Source organism: Astatotilapia calliptera, chromosome 7 (assembly GCF_964374335.1).
Source record: "Astatotilapia calliptera chromosome 7, fAstCal68.1, whole genome shotgun sequence".
Classification (NCBI taxonomy): domain Eukaryota; kingdom Metazoa; phylum Chordata; class Actinopteri; order Cichliformes; family Cichlidae; genus Astatotilapia; species Astatotilapia calliptera.
In genome coordinates, this window is record NC_137428.1 from 13,167,678 (window position 1) to 13,187,912 (window position 20,235).

The following is a 20,235-nucleotide window of genomic DNA, read 5'->3' on the forward strand; positions in this document are numbered from 1 at the left end:
TGCTGTCAGCTTTGTGTTCCTACCTAAATACTAAAGGAAAGCTTGTATGTGTTTTCATTAGGATAGAAATGGGGCTGGGTATTGATTTTGATTTCTATAATCGATTCAATTCCAATTCACAAGGTCCCTTGCAAGGTCGATTCGATTCAATTTTGACTCAGTCAGAAATATAATTCTGATCATTTATCAGTATATATCCATATTTTTATATCTATGTATAAAAACAAAGCTGACACTTGTGAGACTTCATCAGAGGTGTAAGGATCACGACAGATGCCTTTGTGTAACTGAGGACAAAACAAAGCATGAAGGAGATTTTCCTGGCCTATATTTTTATAGCAGATAACCACCTTAAAAATATACTGCAGTAGATCGATAATCATGAATCAACATAAGAACATTACATGATGCTGCTTAAGTAAAGCAGAGCAAAGTTACAGAGGTTTTATTAAAGACACAGCTAAGCAATAATTTGTAAAAGTTTAAATTCCTCCAGTACTGAACAGCAGAAATTAGGCTTTCTTGTCAGAGGAAAACTTTGTTTTTCTTCAATGCAGCCACCACATCTTCCTTTAAACGTTTACAGACAAACTCACTCATTCATTAGCATAGTTGAACACACAGACATACATGCACAAAAACACACACACCAAATCTACAAAACCATCAGAACTCATTTTCCCTTCTACTAATGTAAGAAACACAACCCATTGTTACAATGCAAACAATGTTAGATTTAAGTACGTCCAAACTTGATTTCAACTTTAACTCTAAAAGCTTTGACTCCAAAACAGGCATTTAAAGAAATGTGAGGAAAATATAAAGGCCAGCTCAAATGCTCTAACTTTCTCATGAGCTGAAACTGGTCCTCACAAAAGGACAAATAATATTTTTATTGTCTTTATTTATTGTATTTTATTTACTTTATTTTCATAATACAGTTTAATTTCATTACTCACTCATGTTTGGATGAGCAGTTAAATCATTTACTGCCCTCTGCCACCCCTGGAGGCTATTGCCAACTCTTTCTGTCTCAATTTCTCACCAGGGCCATCACAGGTGACCCCTTACACGCCGCCCACCACCTGTTTGACTCATGTATTTTATAATGGTACAACACATGGGGATCTTAATAAAGGCATACAAATAAACCAAACAAGAACCTTACCTCTGTGAATGGTGTCAAAGCAGAGGACACATACACGAGCCTCTTTCTCCAGGTACTTCAGTTTACACTTCCTGTTGCAGCACACAGCACAGTAAACCTGCCACAGAGGAGAGAGGATGACATTGACGGCATAGATACGCTACACAGCAATCTGCATGGACAGTAAATTCACGTCTGGAAGAAGACAACAATTAACAGGATGTTGAAACGTGTTTGTCTATCTGGTCCTTCAAACAGCATAAGATTGTGCTATAAACAATAGTAGAACCTAATCATGTCTGATTTAATAAGAGGCCTTTGAGGGACTTGACTCAGCACAGACCTATAGAAAAGCTGAAAAGAGAACTGCTGACTCATGCTCTCTGCTTACATCAATTCACTGTGCTATATTTGGTCCTCACTTCATCAGAAATTTTACCCTTACATGCTAAAAACTTCCAGAAATACCTTGAATTACACAAGAAGAAAAAACAGGCAATGCAAAACAGGCATTTATAAGAAGCTCATTAGGTAATCACTTCTATGGTGATTTATTTATCAGAATCACTTTTGGGATCTAGATTTTTATGATGGATGCTTTTCACAGTTTTCAGATTTTTTTTGTATAAAGTAATCAGGAAAAATCTGATTATTCAACAGTGAACTCTGCATTTCTGAGTCAATTAACTGTTTAATTGTAAAGCTGGGCATACTCTGTGTGATCTTTGGCCCATTTTGAGCATATTTTTCAGTTGTGCGACCGTTTTGGGGATCGGCCCAAGTTTCACCTTAATTGTGTGTCGTGCATCGTGGAGTATACATGGGGTAACGAGAAGCGATTAACACCTCACGAATAGCTCCCGATCATCAATCGTATGCTCGCAAGGAAATCAAACCTATTTGAAATCCTGTTGGCCCTTGTGAGGTTGTCAACGCAGCCTCTCACACTGCGCATGCGCAAACAGAAGTGCAGCGTGTGATCTGGACACAAGCGATAGAGGCATAACTTGTAGAACTTTATCATGACTGCACCAACTATGAAAAGAGTTGTATGGACATTGCTGCTCAACTGCAGCTGCCTGGTCAATGTTTTTCATAAGCAATTTAGCAAAGTTGATGGTGGTGGTGTGTGTGTCTGTGTGAGTAAAGACAGAGAGGGAGAGCAAGAGACAGATTTAGTGTTATAAGCTTCATGTTATGGACGCACAGTGTGAGCACTCAGGTCACATCAGTGCATCGGGCCATATAGTGTGAGACCCTGCATCATGACCGACGAACCTCTAACCCCTGCGATTTAATTGTACAGTTTGAGCAGGAGCTGAATAACGTGACTGAAAAAAAAACGCACAGTGTATGCCCAGCTTAACGGCATTAAACTGTTTAAGTTTCTCTTACAAATGACATTTTTAATCTCAATGAGATATTTACCTGGATAAATAAAGGAATAATAATTATGTGAAACAACAGCTGTATTGCTTTATTATGTAGCACTCTTTGTCTACCTGAACACTTGCATTTAACAAAGCTACCGAAGTCAGGTAAATGCTGTGCGGCTAGTGGCTGACTAATTACACTTTGCTTTGCTATTACTGCAGAAGTTGACTTCTTTCAGCTGCTATTTGCAAGGGGTTGCCACAGTGAATAGATCTGCATGTCTGAACTTGTATAAATTTTAGGCCAAATGCCCTTCCTGACGCAACCCATCCAGGAATTTGCATCACCTCCCAGTTTTGAAAGTGATACCTTCGCATGCTAGGCACTGGTGTTCCCTTTCAATTGATTCACTCGGTACAACACCTAAGTATGGGATATCACGCCCTTGCGTGTCTTGGCTGAAGAAACCTTTATTCACGCCTTTAAGGCGGATGACATGTGATGACACGCGCACGGACCCGCCTGCACATATAGCCGCTGTCATCACAGTCATGCTTCAGTTCTTATGCTCTTCACCTCGCTGAGAACACCTCTGCTGAGTTGGGCTAGCTAGCTGCTACTAGTTAGCTCCACTGTCTGCGGACTTGAACTTAGCTTAACTGCCCCTGTTGGTGTCAACCTCCACCACGCAGTTGGTCCGTAGGCTGCCCGCGGAGTGCAGCGTTTGGGTTTGCGTTTTGGAATGGACTCCAAACTGATGCGAGCAAAGCAGAAATCTTCTGTTCGCCCCCGTCTTCAGGGATGCGGTTTCTCTTTGCACAACAGCGACCAGCACAATGCCTGCCCTGTCTGCCTGGGGATCATCCACGCTAGGAGAGCATTGACGGAGCCTGAAGCCTGTGCGTTTTGTCGCTAGCTCCGGCGCTCGATCCTGGAAACACGCGGTGGCGTTTGTGGAAATAGTGCTGGGACGCTCTGCTGTTGCACGGCATGAACCTCTCCTTTCCGAGTCTGGAGCCCTGGCTTCGTCCAAGTCCGAAGACGAGAATTATCCGGTCGATGTCCGGGCAATTAGCTGGGCTGACCACATGGAACATGTTGACAGGTTAGCCGATGACGAGCCAAAACCATGCAGGAGCGCTGGCGGGCTTCAGCTTGGCATGAGCCCGCCAGCGGGCTCATGCCAAACTTTTAAAAGTTTTTAAAAACTTTTGTACGGTTTTATCGGTTGGACGTTATAGCCCCTTCGGTGGCTCATACTGTCCTTTCTGCTGGATCTATCGCTCACTAAGGTGGTGGTGGTCCGATTCCGGTTCGGTGGCTGCTCTGCGGGGCGTATATATATGTCCCATACTTACAGTTGTGGTCAAAAGTTTACATACACTTGTAAAGAATATAATATAATGGCTCTACCGAGCGTCCCGTTATTTCTAAAACTGATTTTTCTCTGAGGGTGATTGGAACAAATACTTCTTTGTCACAAAAAACATTCATGAAGTTTGGTTCTTTAATGACTTTATTATGGGTTAACAGAAAAAAGTGATCACATCTGCTGGGTCAGAAATATACATACAGCAGTGCTAATATTTGGTTACATGTCCCTTAGCCATTTTCACTTCAATTAGGCGCTTTTGGTAGCCACCCACAAGCTTCTGGCAAGCTTCTGGTTGAATCTTTGACCACTCCTCTTGACAGAATTGGTGCAGTTCAGTTAAATTTGATGGCTTTCTGACATGGACTTGTTTCTTCAGCATTGTCCACATGTTTTCAATGGGGTTTAAGTCAGGACTTTGGGAAGACCATTCTAAAACCTTTATTCTAGCCTGACTTAGCCATTCCTTTACCACTTTTGATGTGTGTTTGGGGTCATTGTCCTGTTGGAACACCCAACTGCGCCCAAGACCCAACCTGTGTGCTGATGATTTTAGGTTATGTTGAAGAATGTGAAGATAATCCTCCTTCTTCATTATCCCATTTACTCTCTGTAAAGCACCAGTTCCATTGGCAGCAAAACAGCCCCACAGCATAATACTCCCACCACCATGCTTGATTGTAGGCATGGTGTTCTTGGGGTTAAAGGCCTCACCTTTTCTCCTCCAAACATATTGCTGGGCATTGTGGCCAAAAAGCTCGATTTTTGTTTCATCTGACCACAGAACTTTCCTCCAGAAAGTCTTATCTTTGTCCATGTGATCAGCAGCAAACTTCAGTCGAGCCTTAAGGTGCCGCTTTTGGAGCAAGGGCTTCCTTCTTGCACGGCAGCCTCTCAGTCCATGGAGATGCAAAGCACGTTTGACTGTGGACAATGACACCTGTGTTCCAGCAGCTTCAAATTCTTGGCAGATCTGCTTTTTGGTGATTCTTGGTTGACTCTTCACCCTCCTGACCAATTTTCTCTCAGCAGCAGGTGATAGCTTGCGTTTTCTTCCTGATCTTGGCAGTGACGAAACAGTGCCATGTACTTTATACTTACAAACAATTGTTTGCACTGTTGCTCTTGGGACATGCAGCTGCTTTGAAATGGCCCCAAGTGACTTTCCTGACTTGTTCAAGTCAATAATTCGCTTTTTCAGATCCATGCTGAGCTCCTTTGACTTTCCTATTGTAGCGTTTGTATCCAATGAGCCCTATTTAACTGGCCTAAGAGAAGTCACCAGCTGTCATCACTCATAATCACTCACAAGCAGTTAAGAGGCCATGCTATGAAGCTCAGTTCACTGACAACTTTCTAAGTCACCAAAATTGCTAATTCATGTTGCCGTATGATTATTTTTGACCCAGAAAATGTGATCACCTTTTTCTGTTAACCCATAATAAAGTCATTAAAGAACCAAACTTCATGAATGTTTTTTGTGACAAAGAAGTATTTGTTCCAATCACTCTATCAGAGAAAAATCAGAGTTTTAGAAATAACGGGATGCTCGGTAGAGCCATTATATTATATTCTTTACAAGTGTATGTAAACTTTTGACCACAACTGTATGTGTTGTACCGAGTGAATCAACTGAAAGGGAATTGAAGTTATAGACATAACTATTCGTTAACACTATGGAGCCACTGTTATTGTGGAAAGTAACAGTTGGTTATACATTAGGGATCAACCAATATGGACTCCTCAAGGCTGACTGTGGTTATTGGTATAATTAAAACAAAACTCTGGTATCATAATACAGGATAAAGTTGACCCTGAAATCAGATTAGGCCAAGGGCCTTAACGGGGAAAAAAGGAATGACTTGTGTTGGCCAAAAAAACCCCACAAAAAAAAAAAAAAAAAAAACCACACCCCACAAAATTTATGTGGCTCTAAATTAATGAATCTGACTCTTTCTCACTGAAAGCCACTGGATTTTTTTTAACGGCAAGCCAGAGAAAAAAGCCATTTGACAACATGTCATAACAACCATTAATTGCAGCCACACTGTATTTACAGCTGACAATAATGCTGACACAATCTAATATTCAAGTGTAAAATACATTCTATTCAGTGACTAACATACCTTCCCACAGGCACGACAGTGATGCCGCCTTTTGGTAAAAGTGAACTTCTGATTGCACTTCATACAGTTGGGAGCTTCAGAGTCTGGCACCCAAGCAGGCTGTCTGTTCCCTAGCTCCTCCACTCCCTCCCTTTTGCAGCTCACTGCCTTGGCACTGTCTATGGTAAACTCCCCAGGGTAAGGTGGGGGTTCTGACAGTTCATCATACACCACACTGTAATCCTGATCCTCCTGAGTTGCATATGAAGGGTTAGAATCCCTAAAGTTGATGGAATGCTCATCTGTAATACTGGGGTTTATTGGTGAACGTTTTCCATCCTGTGCAGTACTTGGCACTGTTGTAGAAGCACTTAACATCTGAGCCAGCTCCCCCTCTTCCTCTTCTCCTGTTGCTGGAGATCTTGCAGTTTGGCAGTGCAGCTGTTTAGGTCTTGCACCTCCATAGGAGGGTTGTAGATCAGGGCTACTGCTGTGCTGGGACTGGAAAGTGTTGCTGGTCAGAGAGCTTACCCCAGAAGAATAGTCTTGCCAAGGTCTGCAAGAGTCCTCTGATACTGATAGAGCACCAGGGTTAATGCTCCCCTCTGCAGATACACATATTGCTTGATCACTTTCTGGAAAAGGTAGACCTAAGTCCTGTTTTACAAGCCCTTCCTCTGGAGCCCTGTTTGATTCTGGGAGAGATTCAGGATAAGAAACACCCTGTTCTGCTTCAGCATGTGCTTGCAGGAAAGCATCCAACTCCTCATCTGTAACCAGCAGCTCAGCCTGGTCGCTCTCAGGCAGGTACTGGAAACCAAACTCTGGAGGATCTACTAGGCTGGTTTCTGAACAATTGGTGGAGGTAAGATCTGTAGAAGCTTCAAGAAAAATCTGTTGTTGCCCCTCTGGAGACTGTCTGCCCTCTGCAACCTCCTGGACCACAAAAGCAGGTAAAGCGGGTGCCTCCGGGTGGGAAGCGGGTGCCTCCGGGTGGGAAGCGGGTGCCTCCGGGTGGGAAGCGGGTGCCTCCGGGTGGGACTCTTCCTCCTTGGCTTCCAGGCCTGACAGGGATTCTGCCTCTGTGCTCTCAGACACATCTGCATCAATGCATAGCTCAGCTTCCCCTGAATCATCTTCTGTGGTCTTTGGGTTCACAAGAGCGCCGCACATGGACACAGCTATGGGTAAACATGACAGGGCTACCGGCTTGCTGTGTGAGGCTTTGGATTCCTGACCTGGAAGACCCTCTGCTTCACATTCATCCAAGGCTTCATGAGACTCATTCTCTTTACTAACTTTGATTGTTCTAGTTTTCCTAACACCATCAACAGGATCCAGATCACTCTGTTCCACAGAGTTCTCAACTACTTGGTCAGAGATATCCCCCCCATCACTGTCCCCCTCCTCTTTATTAGCTAAGTCAGTATCTATTGAAGATAGTGAATGATCTGCGGGATCACAGCTCCTTTCCACTGCTGCGGGGAGAATGACATCAAGCAGACTGAGTGAGGCAGAGTATCCACCACTCTGCTGATGTAAATCTAGACTCAACAGTACCTCTCCCTTCCCTACAAGGGTTTGCTCTTTTTGAGTGTCTCGACTATGGCATGCACCCTCTTGCTCTTGTCCTACTTCGGGGCTGTTAAAATCCACAAGCAGTGCTTCCTCTTCCTCCATTTGCTTTTCCACAATGTCCAGCTTACTGAAGGCATCGTGGCTACTGGACCTGACCAGAATGGCTGAGCTTGTGTCATTCACAAGGTCGCAGACAGGTTTCAAAGCTCTGTCTGGACAGGGAGGGGTAGAGCTTTTGGCTGACCTGCGATCCACAGACAACAGAAGGTCCACACCAGTGAGAGGCTGACCTTTGACCTCTCTATCAGTGCTGCGGTTATGGTTATGACTGGCAGAACCATCAGGACAGCCGGGTGTCAATCCATAATGAAGAGAATTAAGGTCCGGGAGGCTTGGTGGATTTGGGGACAGCTCTATAGGTGAACACTGAGGGCCAAGTGAGGAGAAGGGGTACACAGAGGGCTTCAGGGAAACAGGCCTGCCTTCGTGTTCCTCTGCAATCCAAAAAAAGGAAAACAGTTAATTCAATTACACTTGAGCTGTACTTTTGATACACTGGCACCGTCAATTCTGTTTTGCTAGATTTTTTTTGGTGCTTTCTCCCCCCCAATCTGGTAATATGGTTCTGGGGTCAAAGTTGTGCTGCTATCCGAACCATGAGTGCTAAAATACAAATACATGGTTATATTTACTAACTGCAAAAAATGCTAAGTTCTAATAAAGTAATTTGGTTACTTAGGCATCCTGTGACCCTCCAGTAAACAGACTACCGTATTTTCACGACCATAAGGCGCACTTAAAAGTCTTAGATTTTCTTCAAAAAGTACGGCGCGCCCTATAGCGCAGTGCGCCCTGTGTGTTGTAAGGATGACGTAGTAGAGAACACCATGAGAACGCTAAAGGGTGAAGTGTGGGCGTTGATCGTATATACCGGACAATCGCACATACCTGTCTAAAAGGACAGGTATGTGCATTATGTGGAACATCGTTGTTTTAACAACCCTGAAAATGGCAAAGAGACACGCTTATGAAGCACAGTTTAAACTGAAGGCCATCAGCTATGCGGAGGAACATGGAAATCGAGCAGCGGCGAGAGAATTTAAGATTAACGAATCGATGGTTCGCAAATGGAGGAAGCTAGAAAACAAGCTCCGGCAGGTCAAGAAAACGCAGCTGAGTTTCCGCGGACATAAGGCGAGGTGGCCCAAGTTGGAGGAAAGACTCGAGCGGTGGATCATCGAGCAAAGAACGAGCGGGAGAAGCGTTTCGACGGTCACCATTCGGCTAAAAGCAGTTTCACTAGCTGAAGAGATGAACATTGAACATTTCCAAGGAGGTCCGTCTTGGTGCTTTCGTTTTATGAAACGGTGCCATTTTTCCATCCGGACCAGGACTACGGTAGCGCAGCAACTTCCAGCGGATTATAAGGAAAAGCTGGCCATCTTCCGCTCCTACTGCAGCAAACACATCGGCGACAAAAACATCCAGCCCAGCCACATCACAAACATGGACGAGGTCCTGCTCACTTTTGACATCCCGGTGAGTCACACTGTGGAGAAGAAGGGGACCAGCACGGTAGCGATACGCACAACGGGGTATGAAAAGTCTTCTTTTGCTGTTGTGCTTGGCTGCCATGCTAATGGACAGAAACTGCCGCCTATGGTGATTTTTAAGCGAAAGACTTTGCCTAAAGAGAAGTTTCCAGCAGGAATCATCATTAAGGCAAATGAAAAGGGCTGGATGGATGAGGAAATGATGAAAGAGTGGCTGAGGGAGGTGTATGTAAGGAGACCAGGTGGTTTTTTCCACGCATCACCATCGCTCTTAATCTGTGACTCTATGCGTGCCCATCTCACAGCCAATGTGAAAAAACTAGTGAAACAAATGAACTGTGAGCTTGCTGTCATTCCGGGAGGCCTGACAAAGGAACTCCAACCGCTGGACATCGGTGTGAACTGCCCGTTCAAAGTAAGGCTGCGAGCGGCCTGGGAGCGATGGATGACCGATGGAGACCACAGTTTCACCAAGAGTGGAAGGCAGCGCCGGGCGAGTTACGCCACAATTTGCCAATGGATTGTAGATGCTTGGGCTAACATGTCTGCTGGCACTGTTGTTCGAGCTTTCGCAAAAGCCGGCATCATTTCCCAGGAGCCGCACGGCACGGAAAGTGACTCTGACAGTGAAGAAAGTGAACTTGGCATGTTTGATGGAGATTGAGCGCAGCTGTTCAATTCAGACACAGAGGATGAGGACTTCGATGGGTTTGATTGATGATAAAAATGTGAGTACCAAACTTCGTTTTGCTCCTGCTTTATTTTTAAATACGCACACTTGTATGCTTGTGTGTTGTTGATGATGACGATTACCGGTAATAGAAATGTGAGTAAGGTACCGAACTCAGGTTTGCTCCCGCTTTATTTTTAAATACGCATACGGTACTTGTATGCGCCCTATAATCCAGTGCGCCTTATGTGTGTGTTAAATACAGTAATGGCACACATAACTGAGACTGCGCCTTTTAGTACAGTGCGTCTTATGGTCGTGAAAATACGGTACTGCATGCCAGTAACATGACAAATGAAGACAGCCATTTGTCTTCATAAAGACAAATGTGTAAAACTTATTTAAATGTGCTAAGAGTACAAACACACTGCAGTTGTTGTTAGTTCTAGAAGAAACACCATTTTTGGCTAAACCTTGGATGTTTGACAAAGTATCATTGAATCACAGGTTTGAGTATAAAATCCGGTGTCTCCAGATGGGACACGGCTTTGCCTGAGTGAGAGTCTTCCTTCCTGGCTTCCAGACCTGACAGAGATTCTGCTATATATATTCTGCTATATGCACTGCCTGGCCAAAAAAAGAAGTCACTGGGCACTATTGTATAGAATGAAAATATCAACATGTTGCTGATAAGAGAAAATATTTGTCTGTAGGTACACTGATAAATGTGTACGTATGCATGTACATCTATGCGCGTGTCTGTGAGTAAATATAGATGTGTGTGTGTATAACGTATGCATGTTAACTTGGTGTGACAAAGGTTGCTAGTTTTGTAACACAGACCAAGAAGTTACACAAAATGTGGTGTTTTTTTAACATCATCTCTTTTAAATATCTTGTTTCCCAAGATGTAAAGATTGTCTGATTTACTGTTTTGCCACTTCTGAGCAGTGCTCACAAAAACAAAAGTTAGTTGGTTGCTCTTAGCAGTGAAAATACTGACAACTGTCACTGAATTACTTTAATGCTGAAGAAATGTTTAAAAGCAGAAGATTCTAATGCAAGTCTCTGCACTGCTGTCCCATTAATCTGCTGTATGATAAACAAAAACATCAGTTCCTTGTGTTATCAGTTGTTAAATAAATCAAAAATCAGTATGAAAGACTTGATCTTTGATACACATCTGTATTGAGGATTTGTTGACTTTTTAAATCACTGGCTTCACTTTAACACTGGGGAGAAAAAAAATGCTAAAACCGCAGAAATCTAGGGCACATTATGAAACACTCCAACTTATGGTATGTACAGTTACATGTGTTGGCTGCAGATTGAGCAACTTTTTTAAATGTACGTATTTTAGCGAAAGTTCTAATTTCTCACTCCCTTTCCTGGTTCTTGTTACGAGTTAGGGTTTTTTTGCTGTTGTTTTTTTAAATCATAAAAGCTATGGAGTACTGTACAACACATTGGGACAACAGCACTGCCATAGCTTCAAAAGTTCCTTAATCCTCTGGTTTAAAGGATTTTCTTTAGCATCAAAGTAATTCAGTGACAGTTGTCAGTAGAGCTGGGCGATATATCGAGTTTTTAAAAAATATCGATATATTTTTATACAAGATGTGACAATATCCTTTATATCGATATAGTCTATGTTACGTTATAATTATACTTGTGGAACCGCAAATTTGCCTCTCTTTCGTCCACTTTCGTCTTTACGCAACGTTACTCGGCCTCGCCTCTCCTTCACTGAACACAACTCCCCCTCCTCCCCCATCGCTTCACCTGCAGGAAGCGACAAGATGGACACGGCAAATCTCCGTTAACGAGTTACTGCGCATCGCCCCGTGCGTGGGGCTGGACGGCATCAACGTGTTAGCTAGCTAACCAGGCTAACGAGCTAACCACGCTAACGCCATGCAGCCCAGAGGTCCAAATCCTTGCATTTTCTCAAAAGTTGACAGCGCGCCTTATGTATGAATTCTGGTTGTGCTTGATGGCCGCGAACAGATTTCATGTGGAACAATCTCAGCAATCTGTCAAAAAATGTTTTAGTACGACTTTGGTAAGCTACGGAGCAGCACCGCTTGATGGATTGTCGGAGCATTACGGCTGAGCCTCGCGGAGTGATACGTACTGTGCTTCAACGTAGTATTACCCTACTGTGTATAAGGACCATAAATGGCACCTGTTAAGAGACGTGGTTGCGAAGCGGATTACAAACTCCAGGCTGTCAGTCAAGTTGGGAACAGAGCAGCTGTGAAATCTGTCTTTGTTATTGTGCTCGGCGTCTTTTAGTTTACATTTTGACTGCACAATTGTGAGCTTTTTGTTATGCACAAAAACAACATTGTTTTCTTTTATTTATGGAGCATTATTATTTAATTATTTAATAAATGCTCATAATTTATTTTCATCTGGGACACAGCTTTGACTAAGAACTCTCTTTTTGTTCTTACTTTATGGCTTTAAAAAAAATATATCGAGATATATATCTTATATCGCCATCCAGCTAAAAAATATCGAGATATGAATTTTGGGTCATATCGCCCAGCCCTAGTTGTCAGTATTTTTATTGCTACCCAGTAATCAACAACTGTTGATAATTAATTTGGCAAAGTTTATTTTCCATATTGCAAAGAAGTACAGTTTTAAACAATGCTTCTGTTGCTGCTACAGTGTAACTCAGTTTAATGCCGAAACCGGAACTGAGCATCAAAATTACCAATAGGACACGCACTTCCTTTGGGCTCCGCCTCCAAACAGTCAAAAGTCAGTCCAATCCTGCCGAGGACTACCCACGAGAGTGTGAAACTGCAGCAGCCTCAAAGCAGACACTCTTGTGTTCGCGATGGCTTCTTTCTGTGCATGGCTGCTAAGTTCTACGTATGCGAGTTATTGAATTTAAACACAGGGAATTTAATTGCACCTGTGAAATGAAATTATTTGCTCAGATTATGTTTTTTCTCGCACGTGACTTATAATAGTATAATATAATAATTCCATACACATTCTTTGTTACTTGTGTTATCAGTTGTTATATCTTTACTGAGAAAAACTATAAAATGAATAAATCCATTAACAATGAATCATGTCTATCCCTTATCAGATGTTACTGTCCATGTGATGTGTGACTGGTCTTACCACTATTGAGTTCAAAGTCATCTAGCAGCTTGTCCAGATCACATACAGCTGCCTTGAAGAAGCTGTCCATGCTGCACTAAAGGAAAGAGGCTTTTTATGCCCTACAGTTTCTGAAAAGAAAAACAAAAACAGGTCTGTTGGGTGAAGAAAGGATTACTTCAAATGTTGGATTGTTTTTCAGGTTCTTTGGTGTTTGGGTGGTGGAGTAAAAATCCACTTAACATGCCAACCACAGCTTAGTAAACATTTACTACACCAGTCAAGGACCTTGGTAAAGACAACAAAAGTGCAAATGCACATGACGCTAAGCTGCAAATGAACATCTTTAGCAGGGATCATCCCATTTAGTGGCAGATTGTCAGTACTCTGCACAAAGTGACATGACGATAGTGTGAAGTGGCTAAAATGAGCTGATAATGCTGTTGTTTGGAGGTGAAGAAGCAGAAATCTCTGACATTATAATCTTTATCAGCTTAAGACACAGCAATAACTGTGTTCCATTAGTGTTAAATAAGCACAGTTTCATATAACACTAAAATTCCATAATTATGTTGCAGTGAAAATTTAGATATTCCTCTTTAGGAGATCCCCTCTGGTAACAAATAAAAAAAAGAAAAGCAAGTATAAATAAGGAAAAAGAATCAAAGTGGCTAACAGAAAAAGAACAATGCTTTACAACCCAGAGATTAACACAAAACAGTCAATGGAAAACCATAACAATTAATCTCCAAAAGTTGATTCTGTTCATCTGGACGTAGAGTTTTGTGTAGGGCTGCTCGATTATGGCAAAAATGATAATCACGATTATTTTCACTGAAATTGAGATCACTATTATTTGACGATATTTATTTATTTAACCCTTTAAGTCCTACCATAGAACCAAGTCCGCCAGAGCTTATATTATTTTTTTTTACATGTTGTAGTGCCATTTGTGAGAGCATTTCAAGTTGCTATACATCAACTGTTATAGCCCATATTTTAATAATATGTATGCATTAAGTCCATAGTAACTGCATTAATTGCAAACAAGTGCAATAAACTACAAAAAAATTGAAAATCGTTTTTGTTTTTTTTACATATATTTCTACTTGGAGAAATTTAAGAGGTTTATCCCTCAAAACTTTAAATACAAAAAAGTTGCAAAAAATAGTTTACAACAACAGGAAATTTAGTTTGAGTGTCTTCATAGTTTTATTTTGGAGATACAGCAACAGGAAAAACGAAAAAACAATCCTATGATGCAAATTTGCAAAGAAAACAGCAGGTGCATCAAAATAAACTATTTCCAGCAGTGCAATTTGAGTTCTAAGCATCCCAGAAACTATTCAGAAAAGTCAAACATGACCAGTATAGGCTTTTAAGGCCTACAAGTAAAGAAACTACATTTTCAGCGAAAATGACATCACTTCCGGTTTCGGCCAGGAAATGGTGGACATGCGATAGTTCGCGCTGACGTCTGTTTCACTGTGGGAAGTGTTACGAACAGCTGATCGGATCGGCAAAGCGTGTTTCTGGAATATTATGTTTTTGTTCCTGCAAGTGCTTTTTATGCAATTTTTGCAAAGCTTTATGTGGAAGGAAACCGTGACCGAGGACAAGCTGATGGCATAAGATGTAAGTACAACTCCTCTGGTTTCATATGCAAAACAAATTATTGCGCTAGCTTACACGGTTCAGGTTCTACAGGGATTTAAAAATAGTTACGCAAAACGGAGCATGCTGCTCTGACCGGCTTTAAAGGGTTAACAATGACTTTAAAAAAAATAATATAAAATAGTGTGCAACACCACTGAAGTTTTTTTTACCTCTCTTTTCAACCAACGGCAGTCACTCTCCTCTCCAAATAACTTCTGCTTAGCTTTCCGAGCTTCCCTCGGGTCCTCTTAATCAGCGGTCTCCAACCTTCTTTGCGTCATGGACCGGTTTATGCCCGACAATATTTTCACGGACCAGCCTTTAAGGTGTTGCGGATAAATGAGGGAGGGGCTAATAATCGGCTCAGTCATTTTTAATGATCGTTGAAAGCCCAGATCGTAATCGTGATTAAAATTCGATTAATTGAGCAGCCCTAGTGATATTTCATTTTCTTATCATTGCTCAACGGTGAACGGTATGATATGGCCCAGCCCTAATGCAAACTACTGAGGAGATGGGGCATTAGAGCAGGGCGATATGGCCAAAAATATTTATCACGATATATATTTGAAAATTTGCGATAACGATATAACTGACGATATAATTGATGCGAGACAAAATACAACTCCACAACATTACTAGCGCAAAAAGAAAACCTTCCATTTATTTTCACTTAAATAAGAAGGTGGTTTTTATGTACATTAAAGCTTTATAAAAATGTAACAGTGCAAATACAAATTCCTTGCTGAAAGTTTAACCAAAAGGCATTTCCAGTAGAAATGGGCTGACATATCCTGAGCATAACCATATATAATATCCACTGAAGTTAAAAAGAGGTGCTTTGCAAAATTAAACTGCAGTGTGCAATACGTATTTTTCGGACCATAAGGTGCACGGGATTATAACGCACATCAAGCGAAACAAAGCAGTCAGATAAATCAAACTTTATTAAACTCATTCTTCTTGCTTCCTCCACTTCTGTACCATTGATTCATTAATGTTGAATTCTCTGGCAGCTGCTCTATTCCCATGTTGTTGCAGTATATTAATGACTAACCTCGTATTGTGGATGGATTATCTCAGTTGTTCTCCTGACTGAAGTTTGGTCTGTTTACAGCACCCTGCCATGCGATTGCATTTGTCTCTAACCATGAGGAACCTTAACGTTAACTTTTATAAGTGGAAAAGTGTTAGTGTTCGTCCTCCAGCTTCCCTGTTTATGTTATGCTAACATAGCTGTGTCGCTAGCGATCACGTAGCACATCATTATATACCACCTAGCCCAACTTCAGTAACCCTACAAACGTCACTGCTGTTTAGTTTCCTGTCTTCATTTATGTTGGAAGTGATAGCAGAGCTGTACGTTTGATTTTTTTCAGAAATCTCTCAGTCAGAACATGCAATATCATGCTTAGGTAACTAGCGAGCTAACTTCCGCTAGCTTCCCGCTAACTTCTAACTCTGTTAAATGTAATAAATTTTGTTTTAATGGATGCCTGGAAGTTAAACTTCATAGTTACACCTGGTAAAGCAGCAATGCTGATCGTTTTATTAAAGATGAAAGAATTTAGATAGTTTTTAACGCTCAGTGATGCTGCAGTGTTCGTTTGAACTGAAGAATAAGGAGTTTAGGACCCAGATTACTCCCAGATTTAAGAGCATCTTAGTCCGACAAATACGACAATAACGATGGCCGCTTGCATGTTCTGCAAAAAAATGTGCTTTGTCGTGTATCTGACGGACAAACACCAAACCAGTTCCACATCACTGAAGTTGCACCATTTTTACAAACCAATTCTGGTTCATCTGTTTCACTCAACAATCGGCCATGTGCGTATGAAAACAAAGGCACTGCGCATGCGCGTTTTACTCATATTCTATCGCGATATTTCATTTTCCTATTGTTGCCTAACATTATACCGGGATTACCGTGAACGGTATAATATGGCCCAGCCCTATGGGGCATTACTGTGTAGAGCTGAGTGTCAGCTGGAGGAAGTAAAGACAGCACTGGTGACAAAGACATTAATCTTAATATCAATTAGTACATCATTGAATCTTGTACCAAATTATCTTGTATTATGAACAAAATAAGGTTGGGAGATATGTAAAAATTTTCCAACCGACGTTAGGCAATATATTCACGCAGGCACAGACTTTTTGATGGGCAGAGCAATCATCCATGAACTTATTTGCCCATTTAGAAAGGTTTTTTTGGAGGGAATATTTTACTTTCTTTTCTTGTTTGTTTCAGTATTAATATAGCTACTTTTTAGATTATGAATTAATTAATGTATTTATTTATTTTCTTGAGATGCGCCAAATTGGCAAAAGACTTACCATTTTATCGGAGATTTTTAACTTTTTGTTTAATTTTGTATTTTTTGTTTGGTGAAGTGTGTAAGACAGATACACACTGGAACAGCCTGTAACCACTGGTGGAAAAAAGAAGCCAATTTCTCTTTGTTTCCCTCCCCAGCATTGTGGAGTTTTTAATTTAAATAAAATGTGGGGGTTCCTTTTCTGAACATAGGCTACTGCCTTTCTTTCTTTCTGTTATAAGTTGGAGTAAATGAATCGCTGCATTTGTGCACACTCTGAGGAGGGTGCATTTGCTGGAAGCTGGAAGAGGGTGCTGTTAAAACAGTGTTATTATTTTTTCTGTTGACTCTTAGCTTCAACCAATATTATTAGCAAACTTATTCATGGTCAAATAAATAAATCGCTCTTGTAAAAACAATCAGCAAAAAGCCTATCATCGATAGCTGATATATTCATCCAATCGCCAAGCCTTAGTACACAAGTCATTGTTTTCAGAGCAAGCCTCCATCTTACTTAGAATTTAGTCCAACATGAATTCAAAAAGCTGAGAGTGTATACAAACCCGTATCAACTATGAATTGTCACCCTCACACAAACCAGTTTCACAGCCATCACATGATATGAACCATGTGAGTTCTGATGTCACTCAACTATTACTCATTGTGATTTGTGGGTTTTTACACTACTTAATGACAACTATGTCTCGTTTGTGTAGCGCAATAGTCTATAGCTGAAGAGTAGTAGTAGAAGTAGTAGTAGTTCAGCTGTAGTTTTACCAGACGGAAGCGATAAATGAAAGGAGAACTAGGTGATATACAATCCTCGGGTAACTTAACAGGAACACCACAAGAAGGATACGTGTATGAATGATTCACAGTAGTGCTAAGGTACAGACTGGTACTAGAATGCAGTTCCCACAACTTCAATGTCTCAACTTAACTCATAAAGCTTATCACTACATAGTTCTCAAAGTAAAGGTCCATGAACAAAGAAAAGGAAATAAATAGGGATGCAGCTATTGATTGTTTCACTAATTGACTATGCCATTGATTAACCAAGTAATTGGACAAGAAATAATAACAAATACTTAAAAGAGAAAAAATACTGGTCTTTCAAAATGAACTACTCATTGGTTTCCCTTTAAGAAATAGCAATGCTTTTAATAGTTTAACTTCATACAACATCTGCCAAAGAGTTAAACGTGTTCACTGTATTTATATACCCTATATTATATGTTTGAAAATAGGTCTGTAAGTACTGTATCTTCTGTGAGGTAGATTAGGTGTGTGTTCTTGTGTATGTGCCTCTGTACGTTTAACTATGCTAGTAAATCAGTGAGTGTTTCTGTAAGCTTTTTAAATGAGTATGTGGTGGCTGCAATGAAGAAAATCAAACATATCAACATTCTCAGAACTATGCTTAGCCCTGTGCTTTTATGCAACCTTTCCTGTCGCAGAAAACAGACATGATGATAGTACAAAAATAATTAATGTTTATAATAATTCAGTGTCCAAACCAACCAGCCCTAGGGATGGCTTGCTTTAAACATTGTCAGACTAAGCTAATGTCTCCATATCTTATTTTATCTTCTGTAGTTTTGCTGAAGATGTTTCACTAAACAGTGGTGGATAGGAGCAGATACTAATTTCACTTTTCTTCACGTTGGAGCTTTCTGAACACGTGGTTTAATTAAGGAATTCCACCAGCTTTTTCTCAGTAAATGTTTTTCTAGTAATTACAGTAACAAGCTGACGTTTGGAACGCTAGAAAAAAAGAAAAAATTTATTTCACTTCACTAAGCTTCCCACAAAGTGGGAAGAACTTCTTTTTCCGGTCTTACTTAGAGAGCCTCTTTTTGCTGCTGTCATTCAGTAACTATCTTTTCTTTCCCACAAGGTTTAATATTTAAGGGAAGGATTAAGTCTCAACAACCCTCTGAACTGAGGTTTGATAAGTATTCTGTCATTTAAAATTCATGTCGTTCTGCTGCTCATTGCTTATGAGACTGGCAAAATGCAATGACAAATAATATGAAACGAGAAGTACAAACACATTCACTATGGCTGTTTAGAGCTGAAGTTACAAATATCGGTTGTGGCGTAAACAACACATACTACATACATTTTTCTTGCTCTCATTTAAAACAGTTTCACAAACCAAAAAGGCAGTATAAGAGCGAGTAAGGTAAACAAAACTAGCAAACCCATCATATATGAAACGTTAGCAGGTAACATTAGCACTTACATTTCACATTAACAACCCCACTTAGCAGTTAGCTAGAGTCCTATTTTTACAGCTAACTCTGGCTAACTGTTTAAAGGTGAACCACCTTTGGATTGCCTGTTGTACGTCTACTGAAATTAGCACGATTACGCCAGGTGTTGCTAAAAATTAGCCTGTTAGTTGTTACTGAACAGGCTAGCTGGCTAATGTGGCTACCAAACTATGGAGAGGGGGGGGGGGGGGTTAACGAATTTCTTACCAGCATGTTTTACTCCATGTGCCGAACCTCAACAATTATTATCTCTTCAGATGTAACGCATAAGAAAACGTTGCTGGTATCTTAGGGTAATTCCACGGTAAAAGTCGTTCGGCCAACTAGCTGCTGGATTAGTTTTACTGGAGAGGTGTAAATTCTCCACTTAAGCGGCCATCTTGAACATGCAGACTGTCGGGAGGTCACAGGATATGGTTAGGCTGTGTGGCTGGCATACAAGTTTACTCACCAGCGCAGAAGTGGTGGTGAGTAAACTTGTTCTTCCTGGGAGCTACATACAAAAGAGAAATAAAAAAATAAAAAAAACTTGACAAAATCTTTCTCAGGCAAGTTCTGAAACATTAGAGTTTCTTAAAGGTAATCACTGTAAATTTCTCTGTTAATTTTTTCAATATAATTTTCTATTCTAAAAAAATAAAGAATAAAAAATTGGAAGTTGAACAAGGGCTGCCTTGTGCTTTTGTGTAATAGCAATTTATTATTTTATTATTTTGCTATATAAGAACCATTCCATTTCCCATCACCTCTTCTTTTTTTAATACTGAGATTGTGATGCTGGAAAGGCTCATCTCAAAGTTTCAAAATGGGACTTCAGAAATGAGTAGATGGCAACACGATAGCCATCTTTCATGTCATGTGTGATAGCTCCAGATGAGTTTGTTCACAGTTATCAACGACAAGCAATGGTGGATCTTACTGTGAAACAATAAGAGTCATCTGCTGCATACCTAAAATACAAATAACAACTTGTTATAACATATATGTTATAACAAGTTGTTATTTGTATTTTTGTGTCCGTCCTGTGAACTCAAAGCAGCCTGGCCTGTCTCTTTTGACCTGT

General features: G+C 40.8%; 1 protein-coding gene across 2 annotated transcripts in view; it reads right to left on the reverse strand.

Moving 5' to 3' along the window:
• Nucleotides 1-19,924, reverse strand: part of zfyve16 (zinc finger, FYVE domain containing 16) — a 45,658-nt gene extending 25,734 nt beyond the window's left edge. The window contains exons 1-4 of one of the 2 annotated variants that reach the window (XM_026173009.2): nucleotides 19,380-19,924; nucleotides 12,941-13,050; nucleotides 6,020-8,070; nucleotides 1,169-1,265 (exon numbers count right to left, since the gene is read on the reverse strand). In XM_026173009.2, the coding sequence (XP_026028794.2) occupies nucleotides 1,169-1,265; nucleotides 6,020-8,070; nucleotides 12,941-13,010 (2,218 nt within the window). In that variant the 5' untranslated portion in view covers nucleotides 13,011-13,050; nucleotides 19,380-19,924. Of the gene's footprint in view, nucleotides 1-1,168; nucleotides 1,266-6,019; nucleotides 8,071-12,940; nucleotides 17,738-19,379 lie in introns of those variants that run through there. The other variant, XM_080303477.1, reaches the window with a different exon arrangement.
• Nucleotides 19,925-20,235: the final 311 nt, after the last annotated feature.